The sequence below is a fragment of the Filobasidium floriforme genome, assembly GCF_021052385.1.
Source record: "Filobasidium floriforme strain CBS 6241 chromosome Unknown HD553scaffold_16, whole genome shotgun sequence".
Taxonomy (NCBI): Eukaryota; Fungi; Basidiomycota; class Tremellomycetes; order Filobasidiales; family Filobasidiaceae; genus Filobasidium; species Filobasidium floriforme.
The window spans coordinates 400,795-418,411 of NW_025763637.1; the positions used below are offsets into that span (position 1 = coordinate 400,795).

Genomic DNA, 17,617 nt, shown 5'->3' on the forward strand with positions numbered 1-17,617 from the left:
GAGCTGGAACGAGTTCGCAGCGTAACGGATGGCATCACGTGATCCCGGTGCATCGATGACGTCGCGGCTACGTACAGGATCGGGGAACGACGTCGATGGCCGATGGAGTGGGATCGACTCAGTAGATATAGGAACAATCCCCTGCGACCGTGACTCCGCGGCCTGTCGATACCTTCTCATCTATCGATTGGCTAGTCTTCATCCCCAACGAAACGTCTGCGTTCTTCAAGCACCAGATCAATATGCTCGATCTGCCGCCAACAACATCGCCCTTGACGGGGAAGCCCGTTCCTGCCGATTTCATACATGCATCCACCTTGCATTTCCAGGACAATGCCGGTCGCACGCTTCTTTTGCGAGGTGTTAACTTGAGCGGATCGACCAAGTGTCCGAAGGGCCATCCTCAACAGCTCGGGGATGATCTATGGGATTCTGCAGAGGGCGGGGCTGACCTGAGCTGGGTTGGCATGCCATTGAATCTGGAGGATGGTAGCGCTGATGTGAGTATTCCGTGGCATACACTTTTCGATCAGCCGAGACGATTCCGATGGGTGCAACTGGCTCTGACGATGTATATCCCATATAGATTCATCTGGGTCGACTGCGCGCGTGGGGTTGGAACGCTTTGCGTTTCGTGTTCACATGGGAGTCCATCGAACATGCGGGACCTAAGCAATACGACTACGAATACATCGATTACATAGTCAAAGTCCTCCTTCGTTGCGGCGACTATGGCTTTCGAGTATTCATGGACCCGCATCAGGACGTGGTGAGTAGATTCGCTTCGGTGGGAATAGCATTGCGTATCTTGGCTTTAATTCGAAACAAACCACCTATTGCGCCGCAGTGGTCTCGGTTCTCGGGCGGATCTGGCGCACCCATTTGGACTTTACATGCTTGCAACCTACAACCTCGAAACTTTCCTAAAACGTATTCAGCTCTACTTCAACCTTTCTATGTCGATCCGAGAGCCGAAGAAACGGAAACGACCTCGCCCACCCAATTTCCAGCCATGATATGGTCCACCAATTACGACCGTCTTGCAAACTTGACCATGTGGACGTTGTTTTTCGCTGGACGTGATTATGCCCCCAAATGTCAGATTGACGGCATGAACATTCAAGACTGGTTGCTCTCGCACTTCCTCGGCGCTGTAGGTGCTCTGGCTTCTGCTATCGCCCAAGCGGACAACGGAAGTCTGATGGAACGGGTGGTGATCGGCTGGGATAGCATCAATGAGCCAGCCGAGGGATTGGTCGGCCGGAGTGACCTCTCCAATGTCGATCATTCACAAGGCAAGATGCATAAGGGGCCCACAACATCTGTGCTCCAAGAATTCAAACTGGGAATGGGAATGAGCATCACGGACGCCGAATATTGGATCGTTGGCGCTCTAGGCCCAAGTCAAAAGGGTACGGTCGATCTCAATCCTCAAGGGGTCAAAGCCTGGATGGATAAAGCCGAAGATGATAAATGGCAACAACGTTGGGGGTACAAGCGGGGTGATTCATGGTCGGCCGGTCGATGCAGTGAGTGGTCCTCTCTTTTATGATTGCCAATCGTCAGAGATTAACACTATCACTCTAAAGTCTGGGCGCAACATGGTGTATGGGATCTAGAAAGCGAGATGATCAGCAAGCCAGATTACTTTTCTCGAAACCCAAGCAAGCAGGGCAAAGTCGACTTCGAGGCGGATTACTGGTTGCCTCATTTTACCGCTTACATCGAACGAGTGAGGAGCCACCATCCCGAAGCTATCGCCTTCGTGCAGCCTCCCGTGTTTCACGAGCCGCCGCGCATCCCCTCCGCTCAACTGGGACATCGAGCCTGTTATGCGCCGCATTTCTATGACGGCCTGACGTTGATAACCCGGCACTGGTGGTGGTTCAACGCAGAACCCGTTGGTCTGCTCCGAGGCAAATATCCGACCCTGGCACAGGCTCTCAGCCTTGGAGAAGGACGTGTCAGGAATAGCATGGCTTGCAGCCTGAGGATCCTCAAGGACGACGTCAAACTCTTCGGACCCGGAAACGAGATGCCCAGCTTGGTAGGGGAGATCGGGATCCCTTTCGATCTGGTGGGTATTAGGTCTGAACAAATATGTCGCTCTGCAGCAGAATTGATCAAATGCATGTTCGAACAGGATGACCGCAAGGCGTATGGTTATTGCGAAGGAGGTATCGGGCAAGGCGATTACACCAACCAACAAAGAGCACTTGACGCTTCGCTTTCAGCGACAGACAATGACAACATGCTGAACTGGACGCTTTGGACTTATTGTCCAGACAACACGCATGAATTCGGCGATCAATGGTGAGCTTGTCGTTGGCGAACCTCTTCGTGGCGCTCGCGGCTGATATTCTCACGTATCTCTACAGGAACATGGAGGACCTCTCGGTCTGGAGCGCGGATGACGTCGTTTCTGAGCGTTACGCGGGAGCATCTGCGAAGACGGAGTCGAGTTCGGGATCGACTTCGGCCGCATCATCTACCGCTCTTCTAGCTACGGCAACCGAAAGCCAAAACTCGGCCGGCAAGCCCGCTTCCAAACACGTTGAACCGTCGACGTTGTCTGCGCCCGCTGTCGTAGCCCTTTATGACAGGCTGCGGGATCGTGTATCGCCCGAGGCTATCCGCAGTGGGAGCAGGATACCCCCTGAGCTACTTTTGAACGGTGCTCGTGCGATCGGCGCATTTTGCCGGCCGTACCCAACGGCAATGGTGGGCACACCCCTTAAGATGGCATTCGATATTCGGACCAGTCGGTTCGAGATGGAAATCGAAGTCGATGCGCGTACGCCCACGAATACTTCAACTTACACCGAGCTCTATGTGCCATTCGTGCATTATGCTCTTGATTCTGATGCCATGTCTGTTGACGCTGCCGGCACACGCGGTGCCGATGGCCCGGTCCAGGCGAAGGTGCAGCATGACGCCAAGGATGGCTGGTCGCAACAGAGCTCGGCGAGTCAAGAGCTCGATATCTCGGTCAAGATTAACGAGGGTCGTTACGAAATACACGGGCAATACCTGAGGTGGTTCTATGAGCCCCCTAGTGCAGGAGCCAAGGTGATGCGGTTGAGCTTGCGGCGGAAGAATGGGCCTATTGCCGCTCGAATGGAACAGAGCATTCCCAGCTGGGGCGATCTTTGCCCGGTTGGAAAGGAATCGTGTAGCATCATGTAATTACATTCAGAAACCAATCTGATCGTTACATCATTTGAGTTGTGCTCAACCCTCAAAAGGGTCGACAGGGCGACCCCGCGCAAAGTACACAAACTGTGCGAGAACGATGCAGTCGAGTAGAACAGTCCCACCCGAGCCTATCAACCAGCTAGTATTGGCCAAAACATATTCGCGATCGAGGCTTTTACACAAGATGCTCGCAACGTATGTCAAGTCTTGATGGAACCGAAAGTGCGACCTTATCAGATGTCATCCGTGATGGCGATGCAGCAGATCATGTACTCACTGCCGGAGATTGAGAAGAAAAACATGGCCAAACTGAGACCCTCGCAGCGGGTGTGACTGAAAAGCAATCGAGCCAGATAAGTCTAGTGCCCATAGCCTCAGGATAGGAGGTCAGCGACTTACTAGTTGTGAGCAATCTGAGGGATTCGGCTGCCCAAGTAAAGCGCAGCTGAAATATAACCCAGTACCTGCGACTTCCATTCGAGTTTGGGCAATCCTCCATCTCTTTGGCCGCCTTGGCCCAAAGACCTCTGAATATACCACGAGGCTATGCCGACGACAGCGATACCAATCGTGAGCAGAGGGTATGTTATGTAAGGCGAGACCTTCGCCTTGGAAGTCTCGCGATCGACATCGGCATCTGGCGACAGGAGAGGTTGTGACTCTGAAGCCACGACGTCGCGTTGCTGTGTAGCCCGACTGAACTTAGTGACGAATGATCAGCCCCTAATCATGTGGTGGCCCTACGTCCGACGCTCACTAATAGTAGAGCTGGACAAGGAGGACTATATCGCAGACCGAGTACTGCAGGAACCCGCTGGTCACATTAGTATCGTACAGAGCACTAAGCGGACAACGACTTACGTATACGGCCAGGATGATCTAAAGGAAGTGATACGAGAACAGAACAGGAACTCAACGGATTGAGGGTCTATGTGTTGCCAGCGAAAGACGACTGACCATGGTTGGTAAAAGGCGTGCCATAGCGCCGCCAGCAAGGTTGGCGAGGTCTCCTGCTAGCCACTGTATCGCGTTTGTTCCAGCGGCCTGCCTCCAGAATATCTCGAAGAGACAACGCTCACCAGAATAATGAACAGAACCGACAAGCCCTCCCCTAGTAAGATCAAAGGCGGCAGTAAGCGAGAGGCGCAGCGGAGCGGGTATGACCCCGTTTCTTACCTGATTTGCGTGTGTAATTCTTTGAAGGGGCGCGGTCAGTCTCTGTCTCTTCTCCCTACCTTTCATCCCGATATGTATCAAACCCACCTCCAGAATCTGCGTGCAAGAAGCGATCATTGTCCTTCAGCACAAGGAAGCGACTACCTTAGCAGAAATACTGACCTGAGGAGAGTATACTATGACCCAACAGGCGATGCTCATCCATCCGGCGATGGAGGAGGCATCCTCGCGAGTCGATGGTATTTCCCACATTGTTGATCTTGCTTTGTACCTGGTCACGAAAGAGGCCACTATGGTACGTCTGTCACTACAGAGATGCCGTGCGAAGTCTGCAGGGTGTGAACAGTTCTAGAGAGCTAGAGAGCTAGAGATCATCATCTCTTGCTTGTCCTCGTCGTCGTCCTGTCGATCGAACGAGGTGGAAATAAGACATCGGCGCAATGAGCGAGCAAGCACGGCGGAGCACTCGTGCGATCAGACGTTTCAGGGTATCCTGTCATGAGATTATGCGGTCACGTATTATACGGTGGGTCTATCCTCGAACCCCTCGAACTACAATGTAGCCCCTGCCACTATATCCACGGTCGACGTGCCAACCGACCCGCTCCAATTCGTTGGCCACGCCAGGTCCCAGGATTCCTACACGGTTGACGGAATGTTTCCCCTGACCCGTGATTATTTGGAACGGCTTGGACGGAACGGGAACTGCGAAAGGTTTCATACAAGAAGATCAAATCAGCAGCGCTTTTACGAGTTGGAATCAGCCGCATGAAATATCTGAGCGTCGTACCGAAATTTTGAGATGCGTGCCAGGCTTGAGTGCGATCTTTCGCAACCGATTTCGCTTCGTCCAGCGTCAGGCCATGTAGATCGATGGAAAATGCGCCATCAGATTTGCTGCCATAAAGGGAAAGGTTCAACCTGTAAATACCGGTTCCAGGGCCGACCCGTTCGTTGACCTACCTCTGATGATTGACCAACTCTTCGGCTGCACGCAACTCCCAGGAACGAGCAGCGGCTTCATAACGCCGCGCTTCTCCGGCATAGAATGCAGCGACTTGTTTACCACGACTACCGCCATTTCCACCGCTTCTGAAGTGTCTACCCGCTTGCCTGACGGCCGCTTCGCGTTTGAGCCGCTCTTCCGAGGCTCGACGCCGGCATTCATCCATGTCAAACAGTACCGCATCCGGCCCGAACGAGCTCTTTGCGTATCCAGGTATGAATTCTGCCAAACGGTGTGATGATCGGGGTTTCTTTTCCTTTTCCTTTCGGACTACCCGCCAGTTCTGAGGATGCTCGTCTTTCTTCTTGCGCTTGGGCATTTTTGGGTCAGGCGGGAACAAGCGTCGAGAGGAGGATGTCTGCACGTCGACAGAGTTCTCCAGGCGTCGGGCTTTCTCTGCCACTTTCGGGCGGGACGTTGCAGGAGTGTCACGCGCGACCCCCAGCCATCCAAGGGACTCCAATGATCCACCTCCCCATGATTTGATCTCTTCCAGAAGGGCAAGCAAGTCCAAAGCGCGAGATACATCGCCCGCTGCACCCACACAGACGCCAATATCCTCGTCTGAAGTTTGCGTGTGTATACTTTGTTCGATACCTGCCCGGATCTCCCGCACCATTGAAAGCTCTGCTCTAAGACCGGTCAATGGAGTACCTGCCTTAACGAGCGCCTCTCTAACAGCCGCGTAACCACTTGTGTGGTTGGGAGAGTGGAAATACGTCAGAAAGAAGGATATGTCGGCGGAAGGCTGGACGACCAGTTCAGCCAGATACGTTGCTAGCGACTCGAGCGTTCCCCACGAGCTATCACCTTGTCGTCGACGGGGAGGTAAAGAAGAACCCTGGCCCTGCAATCTTTGCTCGAAGTCGCGCAAAGGGATAGCCTTGGACGGCTTGCCAACGCTGCGACGGCTTCTTGTCGAGCCGGCACTTTCATCTCCACTGCTGAAACCATTGTAGGATTCGCGGGGTAGTGATGCCAAAGACGCGTAACGTCCAGTATTGGTGATAGGTTTGACTTTGCGAACTTTGGGCGTGCCAGGAACGTCATCCAGACTTTCGGTATCCGAGACCGCAGGAGTGGACCCTGAGGGCTGGCTGATTCTGGAATACATTTGCGTGTTGAGGGGCAAGGCGGGTCGATCGTTGGGACGCGGCCCATCGTCATGAGACGTCACCTCAACAGCTTCGATCGATAGCTCCAGCCTCTCGTGGACCGAGTCAAATTGGCCAACGGGAGGAGCTTTGACAGCAGAAGGTGCGTCTGGCTTGATGAAAAAGTTTCGCCAATCGTCCCCTTCCTCCTGTTGATAAGAATGATCGGGAACTTTCGAGTCCAGCTTTTGTTGCTGGTTCCCCCTGTCCAATTGTTGTATCGTCTCTAACGACAATAAGTCTTCTATCGCTGACGACATATCTCCGCCTTCAGCGATGCTGTGATTATCTATGGCTCGCTGAACTTCAAGCGTGGGCCTTCGAGAGGAGTCACATTCAGATTCGACGCCAATGATGCCTGCATCCTGGTCGCTGGGAGCCGACTCACAGATGCTCAAATATCTCGTACAGGAAGTCGACTGGCCCGTATGACTCGTCTGCAAAGGTGTGCGTGGACACTGAGTCTGCTTCCAGCCGATCTTCTGTGTCCGAATCAGAAAGCTCATCGATATCGTATGCCGATGGGCTTTCTTCTTCTGCGACCGTCTCTGTCTGGTCTTCCACGTGCTCATTGACGTCGCGATCTTCTGATAGGTTCGAGTTGACATGAACAGGCGAATTTGATGACATCGCTGACACCATGTCTGGAACCTGAGGAGTATGTTGCGAATCGATTGCCGGTCGGGGAGCTGGCACATCATCAGGCAACGGTGAGGTGAGTTCAGCTCGTCCTTCATCCTCGGCTTGAGCTTTGTATTTCCCAGCATCGGGATCTGGCACCACGCTCGCTTGTAGCAAAGCGAGGTCTTCCCTTATTTCCTCCGTCTTAGAATACAGCTGTTCAGGAGAATGATCCGAGATGATGGCCCGGATCAACGGCTCGTCCAGTAACGGAAACTCGTCCTGTCAAGGTTTTACGCGTCAAGACGAATCGGACCGAATTGTAAATTGCCGGCTTCTCTTACGACAGTACAATCACGTTCACTTACGGCGAGAATCGCTACGATGCTGTCGATCTCATCGACCTGAAGAGGTACATCTGGAGCGATATCTGACCTGCCGATCTGAGGCAGACTCTCGAGAGCAATCTTTGTAGGCTTGTCTCGAACGACAGGCTGGGAATCAAGTCGCCTGTGCGATTGAGCCGCTATCGTACTGGATACCGATGAAGGTACAGTGAGCCTTTGCGTTCGTTGCAAGTTGGGCATGGTTGGGAAAAGGGTCCGGGTAGTGACCGATGGGAGACGTTTACCAAGATCGAGGTCAAGATGAGAAGCGCACGAAGGGTGGAGTTGCGATGACGATGTTGGTACTTGATCTGCTAGAGTTGCATGGGCGGAGTCTAGCACTGGCTCGCCATGGTGGTCTCTTCGGATACCACGATCGTAGTAGTATTGATATACGTCTATTGACTTTTCTCGGCCGTGATCATCGACTTGTGGTGATGAGGTACACACGCTCTGTGACTTGGTAGAGTATACGCTTAGTGCTACTTGTACGCCAAGTACAAGCGTACAAGAGACTCGCATCTTTCCGATCTCAAGGTTCCCGAGTAGATGATGAGCGCCAGCCGTCGTCATCGGCGATCGCGCGCGCGGAGGGGGGGGGAAGGGGACCAGTCACGTGACAGTCAGCTGATCGATCGAAGGTATCCGGATGCTACTGCATGCAAGGTGCTTGCAGCTCGTAGACACAAGAGGTCACACCGCATGTCATCTGCAACGTACGATCTGGTCCCCTGATCATCCACACTCGCCGAGAACATACGAAAGGGGATAGTACTTTGAGAGTATGGATGTAACGGATGCCATCATTACCGCTCTTCGGCAGCTGTCCGAAGCTCTCGAGGACGTTCAGCGGCTGCAGTCATGTGTCGGGACTTTGAACGAGGGCTACAAAACCATCGGACAAGTCCCCGCTGCCAGGCGAGTCTACTGGAGGATTTCCGGTTTCAGCTACAGAAAACTGAATACGTCTTACGCTCATTCAATCAGGCATGACTTTGTCGAGAGAGCACCGATCAGCAGTTTGACAGTTGCATGGCAGGCTTATGCGGAGCGATTTGATGTTCAAGGCCTTGGCATCTCTACCGAGTCACTCGAAGCAGGATTAGCTTTGGCACGTTTGACTCGCAACTGTCTGGCGGGATCACATGAAGCCAAGGCTCTGGTCAGGTTGGTTCCCCTGGAGATTCGCTGTCATCCCTCATGCAAACGCAAGCTTATATTCGTGCGTATCCACTGCATTGTACCTCTCACAGCGGCTCTGAACCCTACATCCGGCGAGCTGTATTCCAAGCTACAAGCTTTGGTGCGATCAAAGAGGAGCGATGTATGTAATCCTATCTTGTCGCAAGTTGAATCTCGTACTGACATCCGGTGGGATACAGTCTTTCCGTTGCTTCGCGCTTTGCTTCAGTCGATCGCCAACCTGATCGCTCCGGTCGATCGGGACAATTCGGAGCTCCTCCTCACCGGATCATTAATTCGCTTGTACTTTCAGGAGGAAGTGCGCACCGACCAAATCGTCTTGTAGGACCATTTATCCTACGAAAATCGATACGTTGTCAACACGGGACTGACGTATCAACCTACACCGACACTTCACAAAGACGCGCGCTGGATTCGGACGATGCACAGGTCAATTTATCGGTCCTGATGATTGTATTGAACGCTCTGAAAGTCGACCCCTCTTTGATGTAAGCATTCGGATGCAGACGAACTGGCGTTGTACTAAACGCGTCTTCATCTGTCCAGTCAAACCCTTGCCAATGTGCAAGGCACAAGGACAATGGCAAAGATACTGGACAAGATGACGAGATGGTCAGAATCTGTTAGTGAAACCCTGGAAGGCAAGTGTTTCGACTTGGGGTACGTTAGAATGACTGCGCTCTTGACATGACCTTGGCGCGGGATTGATGCCGACCGATTCAGTTATCAGATTTCCGCATATATCATATCGTCGCCGGTACAGATGTCGCTATTCAACACGTTGGGATCGTGAGTCTACCCTTTCCTTGTTTGGCCTTGCTAAACTGACCAGCATTGACTCGTCCTCAGAGACGAAGAGGTAATCACTCCATCTCAATTGATGTTTCTCAAATTGTTGGACGGTTATCTGCAGAGTGCGACTTCGGCATCAAGCAGTTCAATCGACATACCGGAAGTGGCATACTTGGTGCCACATCTGAATGCGGCTGCGACGTTTGCCGCCCCAAATCTAAAAGCCCTACTTGAGAGCGGACAGGACCGGGAACCTGCAGCCAGTCAAGATCCAATATTACCGAGGACGCTCGAGGCTTCGATCCTCCTTTGCCAATGTCTCATTGCGGCGGCACTGCGAGAGATCCCTGTTCAGCACGAGCGCGAATTGCTGGCCCAGAGTATTGCAGGGCTCGATCAACCAGCGGGTAACACATTGAGTTCTCTTCGTAAAGCGGGACAAGCCACAGTCGAAAATCTCATAAGTAAGCGGGTCAAGACAATAGGGGAAACGGAGCCAAACTCATATCGCCGTCCTCACAGGTCTACTTGGTGCACTAGAGGCTGCATTGCCGCGGCAGAAACCGCTCAGACCGGCGACCGAATCAAGTCCAGGCGGTAGCTTGCAAGCGTTTGCAACCCTCAAGCGAGATGTTGTGCAGCTGCTAGGACTAATAGCATATCACGACAAACTCAGTCAAGATCGCATTCGAGAAGCTGCGGGTATCCACTTGGTTCTGTCGCTGTGCGTAGTGGACGAACATAACCCTCGTGAGTTTGCCCGGACACCCCACGCATGTATCCGCGTTTCGTTGATCAATTTTTGGTGTATGTGTGTGATTATAGTCATCCGAGAGCACGCCCTTCTTACGATACGTAATCTGATGATGAACAACCCAGAGAATCAAGCAGTCATAGGCACCATGGATCCCATTGGAATGGTTGGACCCAACGGAGAGTTGCAGGAAATGCCTGTAAAGCGCGGTTGATACTGACGACAGTGTCACGGCTCGTAGAGCGCTACATTATCAAGGAGATAATTTTCTTAGTAGAGAAGCATTTATCAATCCCACTTTCAGATCTTACGAAGTTGGTTCCTCTGCCAGCTTTCATCGGCTATGGCCGTTCCCGCTTTTTTTCTGGCTTGCTCTAGCGTCTTCCAGATCTCGTGCACCTTACCTTCAGCAAAGTCGAGAGTAACATCGAGATGGGCGTTACGTCCCGTAGACGGGAGCCCTCCGCCAGGAGTAGAAACAAAACTCATGGATATCGAGTTGGCACCAAAGAACATGGGTTGATTGAATGCCGTGCTCAAGACGTTTGTGTGGGCTACGGCGAGTGTACGTAGTGCGTAGCTTGAAACGGCCGGCTCCCCAGGGGTCACTTTCAGGAAAACGGGATATATCAGAGCGTCCAGGTCAGCGAATCGTTCCTGGCATTCCTAGTCTTGGATCTTTACCAATTGCAGAACCATCCTGAACGAAAACAAGCTATAAAACAGGCAAGTCATCGCTTAGCGGCTGATGGCGAACCTTACAAGCCGGACTGCTCGTCGAAGGCTTGCCCTTTGATTTGTGATGAACAAGCTTCCGAGTCCATTCACGGTGCGCTTTGGACCCTCTAGACTCGGAGGGATTGAGAGTGAGAGTTTGACCTTCTCTGATTGGTGGACGAAAGATTCATCTATTCAGGTCCCAACATGATACATCTTTTCAGCGATATTCAAGGCATAGCTCGACAGATAGTTATCGTTGCTCACTAGGAAGTGCCATAGGTTTCCCGGATTCTAGCTGTACCCAGTTCAGTGCCATGACTGGATTGAGGTATGAATTCAGGAGCAGAGTTTCAAGTGACGACGTGCTTGAGAAATACAGGCAGATTTGACAAGGAGCACAACTGGCAATTGGAGATTTTGCTTTGGCGATGCGAGACCCATTTAAGTTAGTGATTACTGATCCCTGAATTACTGATCAGCTCAGGATCGGTGATCGGTGTGGGCGAGTGCGGCGAAGACCGAAATCGATTATACGTGACACGTCATCGTTGATTTACAACACCGTTCATGATCATCAAGCGAAGTCTACCTGTGGCCTGTGCATACTATCCCGTCTTATTAATTTTCCGCCCCCATCGGTTCCGATGGCGATGGTCTTTCTTGTATGTCCATAGTCGCTTCTGGATTCATCGCTGTCGCGGGAGCATCAACGCTTGTACCCTGGGGTACCACATTCGCCATAAAGTCAGGACCCAAAAACTTGCTCATCCTCTCGTTCGTCTTGCTCCAAAGTTGCTTCTGAGCCTCGGTCCTCGTGTCTGGACTTGCCGATGGGATTAGCATCCCAGCGGAATGCATGACCAAGACTACGTTCTTGAGCGATTCGGGAACCGCCTCGTACTGGAATTGGGTCGAAGTTAGTTAATTGGGTGGCGCGCTCGAGGCAACGCTCTGGGAAACGCGCTCACCAATTGCCTGGATCCCGTGCGCATGAAGCGTTCCATGACATCCACAATCCTCAAGAACACCTCGAGAAGTCTTTCCGGTTTTTCCGACAGGGGTATCAAGTATTGAAGGAAAGCCTTGCAGGTTAGAGCCGAGGCTCTGAGCCGTGTTTCTTCCATGCTAGGCGGGTCCTGGTTGTAGACTTGCGGCTTTAGAAGCTCGTCCACCACTGGGAATAATACCCTGGAGAAGATTGATACCAGTGCCACATCTTGCTCAACGTCCGGTAGCACCTGAGAGCTGAGAAGTACCCGCTGGAGGTAACCTATCGCTCTTTGCCGAATGTCCCTACTACCGTTGACGCTATGCTTTGCGATAGTGAGGAGGAGGGGTAGCCAGAATGCCATCCAGGCTAGATATATGCCCAAGCGCGACATCAGCAGCTGAATGTAGCCTGAGAAAGACATCGCTGAGCTATACTAACCCTGACTCTGAGGAGCGTTAGACGATGTCACCAAGTGCGGCACACGGTTTCTGAGCTCGTACAAGGTATCGAGGGCGGCTAAACCCCGCTCGACGGTAGGTCCGCTAGAACAAAAATGATGATCAGTCGAAAGGATCAGCAAGAGGCGAGACCCGTGGCGTAGCGAAGACCTTACAGAGTAGCTGCAGGCGCGACCGAGGTGCCTCGACGTGAGACCTGCAATCGGCTGGCAGCTGCACCTGCCGATGTAGCAAATTCATCCAAAATTGCTACGATTCCCGGGTAGTTATCCGCAGACGGTCCCGATCCGACGAAACCTGTTGCCATTTTTTGCACCAGCTCAAGCGTGACTTTGGAGGCTTCGGGATGAGCAACCGTAGCCCTGAATAATGCGGTGACAAGACTCCATTCGGTTTGCGATCTAGACGGAGCAAATGTCAAGATTGCGGTCACTGACACTGACTCTCTTCCCGCTGCTTACTTGACTATCGCGCTGTCCTTTTCCAGAATGCGCGCGATACCCGTCATCAATTGTTCGGAGACTGCGTTGAGTACCGACGATGGAAGACTACGCAAAACGTCCAAAGCGATCGAAAGCTGGTCTCGCAATTTGGGCTATGTCGCTAGACCGTCAGATCGACGTGCGTTCTGCTTATCACTCGACAGAAGACATACCTCGTCACAGATCAGCAAGCACAATTTGAGCAAGGCCGTGACCGCCCGTTCTATCAGCAGAATACTGTAGGACTGGGCGGATGACAGCAACGAAGAGATGAATTCGAAGACGATCGGCCTGTTCCATGAGGTTAGGACATGAGCTCTGTTCCCTTGAAGCATGTTCGAGCAACCTTAGCTTACCAGGTCTCGGCAGCGTGTTGTGGAGACTTTACAGCTATGCTGACCATGATTTCCAAGTCGAAGAGGGCGGCCGGATCATAAGGCTGTTGAGCTTCATCGTAGGCCGGTGTGAGTGGTCGTCCGGAGAGGTCTTCCTTGCCATTCCGAGCTCCGAGATAGTCCTTAGCCTTTGACATGCATCTTGCCTCTCCAAGTGCCCGCAGCGCATGTAGGCAAGCTAGAGTGGCCTCTAGTTCGAGTTCGCTATCAAACACCGCTATTATCAGTATCTTCGACGTTTCGATGGGTCCGGCGGAGATACCCACTGGACTTGAGCATAAAGTTCATCCAATCTGCAAGACGACACGCAGTCGATAGCCGAAAGGGTATTCTCGATATCTTCTTCGTTGGGCACAGTCAGGACGTCGCTACTGGTAGTGTACGGACTGAGCAAATATGATGACAGTGTGGACAAGAGGCCAGCTTCGGTTTTGCGTTCTTCCCGGCCCGATGGCGCGTTGAGAGATTTGTGCGGGATGGTGGATTCGCCCGACAGAAAATCGACCTCTTGTGTTAATTGCACCGGGAGTAAAGAATGCAAGAATAGAGTTTGATACATTTCGAAGATCTGTGACAGGAAATCCCGTTAGCCATGGCCCGGTATCCGATCCCACATGTGCATACCTGTATCCAACCATCACGGATGGCATTGCCATTCCCATTGGCGATGGTAAAAAGGACCACCGTCGCCAGCTGGCTCCGGAAGCTCGTGCCAAATCGGACCGATAAGGGTGACACCGTGACAGAGCCCGTCTCCGTCTTGACGATAGGATGGTTGGCCGGCTGATAGCCATCATCTGTCTGATCCAGGAGATCGGTAGCATATGCCAACGACAGGACTATCGTGTCAATTACTTCCGGTAGGCGGAATCGGCGAGCTAATGTCGCGCAATGCTTGAAACCGATGATCGCCTTCTGGATCACGTATTCATCCTGTGTACTGGTAGTAAAAGCAGATGCCATGGAGGTCACGGTCGCGCGCCAAGCCACTTCAAACATAGCTTGGTCGAACGAAGACGTATTCACTGACACAGCAAGACCGGCGCTCCTGCTCCTTTGCATGAGACCTTTCCACGCATAATCGAAACCAGCTTGGCCGACGTGTTCTTGTGGCATGATAATCTCACGTCGGCGAATAGAATCATGGATGGAAGCCAGATACTCGGGCGCAAAATCGTTTCCGTGGTTGACGCCTCGAAGGTTCTTTTGGTAGTCCTCTATAGTCATCCTTTTGCGATTTTGGGGATTGTGCTGGTCCGTGTTGAGCATGATGACCGAATACGCTAGGATGTATGTGGCTTCTTGATCGGCGATATCCTCTGGGCCGAAGGAGAAGAAGTGGTCCGCAAACGCTTCTGTGATACGGGCAATCGGCTGTGCCTCCCCGGGCAGACGGAATGCTTCGAGCAGATCACGAAGAGCGTCGGCAATAGACTTTCCGCCGAAGTCAAACAAGCCAATGAAAGCCTTGAGCAATTCCAAGTTATCTGGAGCGGATATGTATTCTCCCAGCAGCTTCTTGTCCAATCGTGTCGACGTCTTCAGGAAGCGCGCTAGAGCACGGGTCGCATCCGCATCCGTCGGTGTGTGGTAGTCGTCGATTAGGTTGTTGTCTTTGAGATAGGCAACTCCCCGTTTGGGTTTCTGGTTGAAAGCTGTAGCTCCCGCTATTAGTTTGGCTTTTTTATCTTTCTGAATACGCAGGGCGTCTCTCGAGGGCAGACCCGCCGGCCAAGCTTCGTCATCCTGTTTTGTATGGGATGAGCAAAGTTTGGCGTATAAACTATCGCACCATGCGACTGACCGTAGACATGCGAGTCGCCATCGCCTCTACGAACGAGATGAGCCCCTCGAAGCAGAGAAGCTGGCTGTTGTCCAGATGATCGGGTACATGGTTGGGCATTGTCCCGAGCCCCGAAGGATACACACCCTGCCCAAACAAGGAACGATTTTCAGCCGGGCTCGCAACTTTATCTACTCAACGATGACGCGCACCTTGGTAAGGAAGTCTATCATCCTCTCGAAAACATCTTCGCTCTCCGGATCGCAATCGAAGTTGACCCAGAGGTCGACCATGAAATTTCGATTGAGCATAAGCTGACTGAGCGTTTCCAGCATGAGTTCTCTGGTATCGGATGCCACAGAAGGCAGATGTATATTCGATTTGGGCGTCGATGGCCTGTCTCGCTCGGAATCTTGCGTCGAACTAGGTCTTGAAGATCCTCGACGTGAAGATCGGACGTGCATGAGATGCGACGGTACAGCAACAGGCGTGGATGGTGTTAGGCGGTCGATTAGGAAGGTGAGAAACAGCTCGAATTGTAGCTTGAGGTGGGGTAGTAGGGTTGTAAACAAGGTTGAAAGCGTTCGCAAAGCGGAAGCCAATATTTGCGGATTGTCGGACCGAATGAGCTTTTGAGTTGGACGCATGTCAGTTCCTCACATTATCAGGGTGTTGGATCAGGCGGCTCACCTGGAAGAGGTAGCGACATCCCTCGTTCTTGATGCCTTCAACCAATTCATCCCATTGTCCGATGTGTTTCCCTCCTACGTCCAGTATCGAATTGAGCACGCCGAGGGCAGAGAGTCGCATCGAATCCGTATGGGTCAGGTCAAGGGGATCAAGTAGTGACGTGACAACCCTGAGCAGCTCCAAGAGAGTCGGTAGACCGTAGGGTACAAAAGTAGCTATTTGGGCTGTCTCTGCAGTGAGATCTAGGTCAGCATCTGATCAAGCTCTCCTTGTCCGCCGTGCTCACCGAGCGGCGCAGAATCGGCCGAGGCGCCCTGCACCAATTTCTGAGAGGCCTTTTGCTCCACTATGACAGGCGAGATAACGCTGACCCCTTGTTGTGCTTCAGTGACTTGAGTCGGGAGTTCCGAACTGTCGTTACGAGCCTCATCGTCCCCAAAACTCTCCTTCTCATCAGGGGGAACGACCATCTCGGTGCTTCCGCCAATGACCAGGGTGTCACTATTGTGCTCGCGAGCATCGAGTACCGATGCATCCATGTGTTTGAGCCTCGTGAAACCCGCTTGCACAATCGATTGTATCGTGTTTTGTGCTGTCTTTCGAAGGCCCTCTACACAAATTTTTAGAGTTTGAGCCCAAACGATAACGAGCACGATGTAGGTGAATCGGCGACTGACCTCCCAGCCGAGCCCTTCCGCCCATACCTAGGCCGACTTCTAGCATCTCGCAGACTCCCTCGTCGGTCAACTCTCTTTCTAGGGGACCAGATATGATCGTCTCCGTGACGCGAAGTAAGCGACTCAAAACGAGCTCGTCCTGAGCTGGAGAGCTTGACGGAAACCTGCACCGAGCCAGCGCGGATGTGGTGGCAGCCAACCCAAGCTGAAGACCGGTCTGTGGACGCGGCGGCGCAGTAAACAGATCTGACGAGAGGTCTTCCCGGGATGCCGGTAGATAGAGCGGCAATATATTGAAGCAGATCGAGTTGAGAGCAGTCAAGGCGAGCGATGTGATCGGTCCAGACGTAAGGGGAGACCTGATCAACGCCAGGAAAGGTGCGAGGATGTCCCACGGCGAGACATCGGTGATGTCTGGAGAAATATACGAGGCTGAGCCGACGGTGTAGTCTCTCTACAGCAGGAATCACTCACCCTTGGCGGCGACCAGTCTCCGGCGCAGTCCGACAAAGGCGGCCAGCAGTTCCATCTCTTCCCCTTCTCCTTGGGCTATTCGTTTACCGTAGATGCTCGGACCGCTTTCAGTGCCGGCCGAGGTAGAAGAGATTGCTTCGCCTTTCCGACCAGTGTTTATACTACCCGACGACCAATCGCTCTGAGATGCAGAACCCAATGATCGCTCGACCATCTCGGTTGGCCCTGAAGCTGAAGATTGTCGGCGATGTGCTGCCGAATAATACGCAGCAGATGAAGCCGAGCTAGGGGATGCCCATCTTGGTGAGCGTCTCATCGAAGATGTGATCTGTTGCAGCTCCTGAAGGAGCAATAACCTCGGGGGAATGTCCAGAGGATAGTCGAAGCCCAATCGAGACGAGCCTGGTGACGAGGAGGGCGGCATCTTGATCCGTGTCTGGCGGCTTCGTCGGGTGCGGGTTCGATGTCGTGTGCTCTAGCTGTAAGATCGTAATGCTCCTCGTGAGCGTATATGTTGTAGATGTGTGTGGACGCTCAAGCTCTTCGAGGGGTTCCACGTAGCAGTAGTAGCACGTAGCACGTAGTAATGGTAGTACACGATGATAGCACGACAACATGGCAATTCATGCAACAGCTGCTCGTGGCCGAGACCGCGGAAGC

The 17,617-nt window shown here is 52.7% G+C and overlaps 6 protein-coding genes across 6 annotated transcripts; 2 read left to right on the forward strand and 4 right to left on the reverse strand.

Annotated features, from left to right (window-relative positions):
- Nucleotides 1-242: 242 nt before the first annotated feature.
- HD553DRAFT_358330 (cytoplasm protein) lies at nucleotides 243-3,186 on the forward strand (the record flags this gene model as incomplete). The annotated part of the gene is made up of 6 exons (XM_046183908.1): nucleotides 243-500; nucleotides 587-769; nucleotides 848-1,529; nucleotides 1,590-2,077; nucleotides 2,144-2,313; nucleotides 2,379-3,186. 6 exons carry the CDS (start codon nucleotides 243-245, stop codon nucleotides 3,184-3,186), a joined length of 2,589 nt encoding a protein of 862 aa, XP_046035176.1.
- On the reverse strand, nucleotides 3,152-4,467 carry HD553DRAFT_314473 (PQ loop repeat-domain-containing protein). Its single transcript, XM_046180353.1, has 7 exons — nucleotides 4,372-4,467; nucleotides 4,153-4,306; nucleotides 4,057-4,074; nucleotides 3,953-3,996; nucleotides 3,595-3,891; nucleotides 3,473-3,528; nucleotides 3,152-3,401 (listed from the first exon to the last, which is right to left on the reverse strand). Exons 2-7 carry the CDS (start codon nucleotides 4,174-4,176, stop codon nucleotides 3,232-3,234), a joined length of 609 nt encoding a protein of 202 aa, XP_046035177.1. The 5' UTR covers nucleotides 4,177-4,306; nucleotides 4,372-4,467; the 3' UTR covers nucleotides 3,152-3,231.
- A 395-nt stretch (nucleotides 4,468-4,862) lies between these two features.
- HD553DRAFT_314484 (uncharacterized protein) lies at nucleotides 4,863-8,025 on the reverse strand. Its single transcript, XM_046180354.1, has 5 exons — nucleotides 7,521-8,025; nucleotides 6,920-7,434; nucleotides 5,335-6,849; nucleotides 5,162-5,268; nucleotides 4,863-5,076 (listed from the first exon to the last, which is right to left on the reverse strand). Exons 1-5 carry the CDS (start codon nucleotides 7,737-7,739, stop codon nucleotides 4,904-4,906), a joined length of 2,529 nt encoding a protein of 842 aa, XP_046035178.1. The 5' UTR covers nucleotides 7,740-8,025; the 3' UTR covers nucleotides 4,863-4,903.
- A 297-nt stretch (nucleotides 8,026-8,322) lies between these two features.
- Nucleotides 8,323-10,501, forward strand: HD553DRAFT_343668 (spinocerebellar ataxia type 10 protein domain-containing protein; the record flags this gene model as incomplete). Its single annotated transcript, XM_046182898.1, has 9 exons — nucleotides 8,323-8,705; nucleotides 8,792-8,862; nucleotides 8,921-9,062; nucleotides 9,143-9,229; nucleotides 9,288-9,401; nucleotides 9,465-9,530; nucleotides 9,591-9,997; nucleotides 10,056-10,283; nucleotides 10,359-10,501. 9 exons carry the CDS (start codon nucleotides 8,323-8,325, stop codon nucleotides 10,499-10,501), a joined length of 1,641 nt encoding a protein of 546 aa, XP_046035179.1.
- Nucleotides 10,304-11,420, reverse strand: HD553DRAFT_69203 (uncharacterized protein). Its single transcript, XM_046184421.1, has 6 exons — nucleotides 11,385-11,420; nucleotides 11,272-11,325; nucleotides 11,077-11,195; nucleotides 10,972-11,002; nucleotides 10,599-10,895; nucleotides 10,304-10,532 (listed from the first exon to the last, which is right to left on the reverse strand). Exons 2-6 carry the CDS (start codon nucleotides 11,321-11,323, stop codon nucleotides 10,516-10,518), a joined length of 516 nt encoding a protein of 171 aa, XP_046035180.1. The 5' UTR covers nucleotides 11,324-11,325; nucleotides 11,385-11,420; the 3' UTR covers nucleotides 10,304-10,515.
- Nucleotides 11,421-11,509: 89 nt separating this feature from the next.
- Nucleotides 11,510-17,515, reverse strand: HD553DRAFT_331972 (putative golgi-specific brefeldin a-resistance guanine nucleotide exchange factor 1). Its single transcript, XM_046182045.1, has 15 exons — nucleotides 16,958-17,515; nucleotides 16,484-16,897; nucleotides 16,093-16,416; nucleotides 15,807-16,036; nucleotides 15,329-15,745; nucleotides 15,138-15,263; nucleotides 13,958-15,079; nucleotides 13,600-13,901; nucleotides 13,295-13,537; nucleotides 13,112-13,229; nucleotides 12,918-13,051; nucleotides 12,612-12,857; nucleotides 12,437-12,540; nucleotides 11,976-12,364; nucleotides 11,510-11,907 (listed from the first exon to the last, which is right to left on the reverse strand). Exons 1-15 carry the CDS (start codon nucleotides 17,379-17,381, stop codon nucleotides 11,626-11,628), a joined length of 4,875 nt encoding a protein of 1,624 aa, XP_046035181.1. The 5' UTR covers nucleotides 17,382-17,515; the 3' UTR covers nucleotides 11,510-11,625.
- Nucleotides 17,516-17,617: the final 102 nt, after the last annotated feature.